Source organism: Protomyctophum bolini (assembly GCF_963924005.1).
Source record: "Protomyctophum bolini genome assembly, chromosome: 5".
Classification (NCBI taxonomy): domain Eukaryota; kingdom Metazoa; phylum Chordata; class Actinopteri; order Myctophiformes; family Myctophidae; genus Protomyctophum; species Protomyctophum bolini.
In genome coordinates, this window is record NC_137866.1 from 30221001 (window position 1) to 30223500 (window position 2500).

The 2500-nt window shown below is 46.4% G+C and overlaps 1 protein-coding gene across 1 annotated transcript in view; it reads right to left on the minus strand.

The window, feature by feature from the left end:
* The window catches only part of LOC308315049 (uncharacterized protein), a gene marked incomplete at both ends in the record, with an annotated part of 177666 nt that overhangs the window by 60896 nt on the left and 114270 nt on the right, over positions 1–2500 (minus strand). Inside the window, 2 exon segments of the mRNA XM_080762872.1 lie at positions 1420–1547; positions 1550–1558. Of these exon segments, the coding sequence (XP_080618998.1) occupies positions 1420–1547; positions 1550–1558 (137 nt within the window).

Genomic DNA, 2500 nt, shown 5'->3' on the forward strand with positions numbered 1-2500 from the left:
TTTTATTGAGAAACTTCGGTTTGAGGGAAAAGGAAGTCCATTGATTGTTCCTGCCTGATGACTACAAAACAATACTACAACATGACGTAACGATATCATCCTGATGACTACAAAACAATACTACAACATGACGTAACGATATCATCCTGATGACTACAAAACAATACTACAACATGACGTAACGATATCATCCTGATGACTACAAAACAATACTACAACATGACGTAACGATATCATCCTGATGACTACAAAACAATACTACAACATGACGTAAGGATATCATCCTGATGACTACAAAACAATACTACAACATGACGTAACGATATCATCCTGATGACTACAAAACAATACTACAACATGACGTAACGATATCATCCTGATGACTACAAAACAATACTACAACATGACGTAACGATATCATTCTGATGACTACAAAACAATACTACAACATGACGTAACGATATCATCCGTTCCAGGCCAGCCCGTTTGGTTCACACGGCACTTTTGGAACAGAGACCAGGCTGGTGAGGCGAGGTTAGTACAGAGGCAGCAGAGAAGAGGGGAGACAGAGAGAGGTAGAGAGAGAGAGAGAGAGAGAGAGAGAGAGAGAGAGGGGAGGGGTGATAGGAGTAGAGAAAGCCACCGTTTTCTCTGGCCAAATTCCAATACCCCAAATCTCGGCCACTCACTCACTCACACTCACTCACTCCAGCATGGAGTGTAGAAATTGGTGACCTGTTGAAATGCGTGACCATCTTGTGGACTTCACACAACTTACATGGAGGTCTTTATATATGTGGCCTGGAATACCGATTATAGGTTGAACTCTGTGTTGTGAGCTTGTAGATCTGCTATTTTCGCTGTGCAGCATGCTTCGCACAGAAGACGCGCTGTGACTTGTATGGAATGCAAAATCACTTTAATCCACATATACTACCAGCGGTTATACTGTGAGTGTCCACTGTAAGAGTTTTCATATCTCTGCTGTCCGGAGGAAATCTCAAAACTCCAAAATGTTCATTTTTCAGGAAATGAAAAATATACGTTTTTAAGGAAATTAATAAAACCTTATATATTTTAAATGATGCGATACTGCCTCATCAAAGTTGGTGTCATCAAAGTTGGTGTTGTGACTTTAGATATTGTCAATTACTTGCATGAGAAGGAGGTTGAGGGTCCAATGCAGTTAAGAGGTTTTGTACTACTTTCCACTGGTTCAATATTTTCGAAACGACGCACAGACGTAAAGGGTGTTCATAACACTGTTTTATGGAATGAAATCAAAAACCTCAAAAATTGAGTTATGAGGTTTCCTCCGGACAGCAACGATATGTATGTATGTATGTATGTATGTATGTATGTAAGCATTCTGTCCAATCCAATGCGTCCAATCCACACGCACGCGACTCTCTCTCTCACCCTGATTGGTCGACGGCTCTGCAGTCTCTGGGAGGCGTGGCGGCGACAGCGGCTGCTGGTCCTCTCGCCTCCTCCTCCTCCTCCTCCTCCTCCTCCTCGCGTCCACCGCTGGTTCACCAGCTCCCCCGAAACTCATTCTCTATGAGGGAGAGAGAGAGAGAGAGAGGGATAGAGGGATAGAGGGAGAGAGGGAGGGAGAGAGGGAGAGAGGGGGGTAGAGAAAGAGAGAGAGAGAGAGAGAGAGCTGTCATTTTTTCGAAGTGGCGCTTGTCAGGAGGGGGGAGGGAAAAAGGTGGAAAGGGGTGATGAAAAAGTGGAGACAGGGAGGAAGAGGAAGAGGAGGAGGAGGAGGAGGAGGAGGAGGAGGAGGAGGAGGAGGAGGAGGAGGAGCGGTGAGGCGGGGGGTAGTACCACTCAAGCATGTGCCACACACTCTTTTATTAACTGTAAAGGAAGGGACACAATACGCACACGCACACACACACACACACACACACACACACACACACACACACACACACACACACACACACACCATTGTAACAAATGCACAAGGACACATTCACACATGTATTGTGTGTCTACATGTGTGCATGTACAGACAGACACGCACGCACGCACACACGCACGCACAGACACACACACACACACACACACACACACACACACACACACACGAGGACACGCATGCACGCAGGCACACCAGTAGGCTCGCTTAAGTGCCCCAGCTGGGGTCCCTGTCAGTCTGCTATTAGAATCAATCAAATTTGCGCATTTTTTATTGAGCTTTTTTCTTTTTTTCCCTCTCAGGATGCATATATAAGCATGTTTCGGGGGGGGGGGGGGGGGGGGTGTATGAAGCAGAGGAGGGGGATGGGCCATGGTACACAGTATATGAGTGCATGGGGGGGGAGGGGGGGGGGGTCTGAATGGTCAGTAAATAATGAATCATCCATAAATCAAGAGCCTTTCCCCCCCCCCCACCCCATCCCCCTTCGCCTGCCTTTCTTTTTTTCATCAAGGTAATAGCTGCTCACTCCATCTTGTGGATCGCCACCATCTATTACCGATCCCTTCGCTC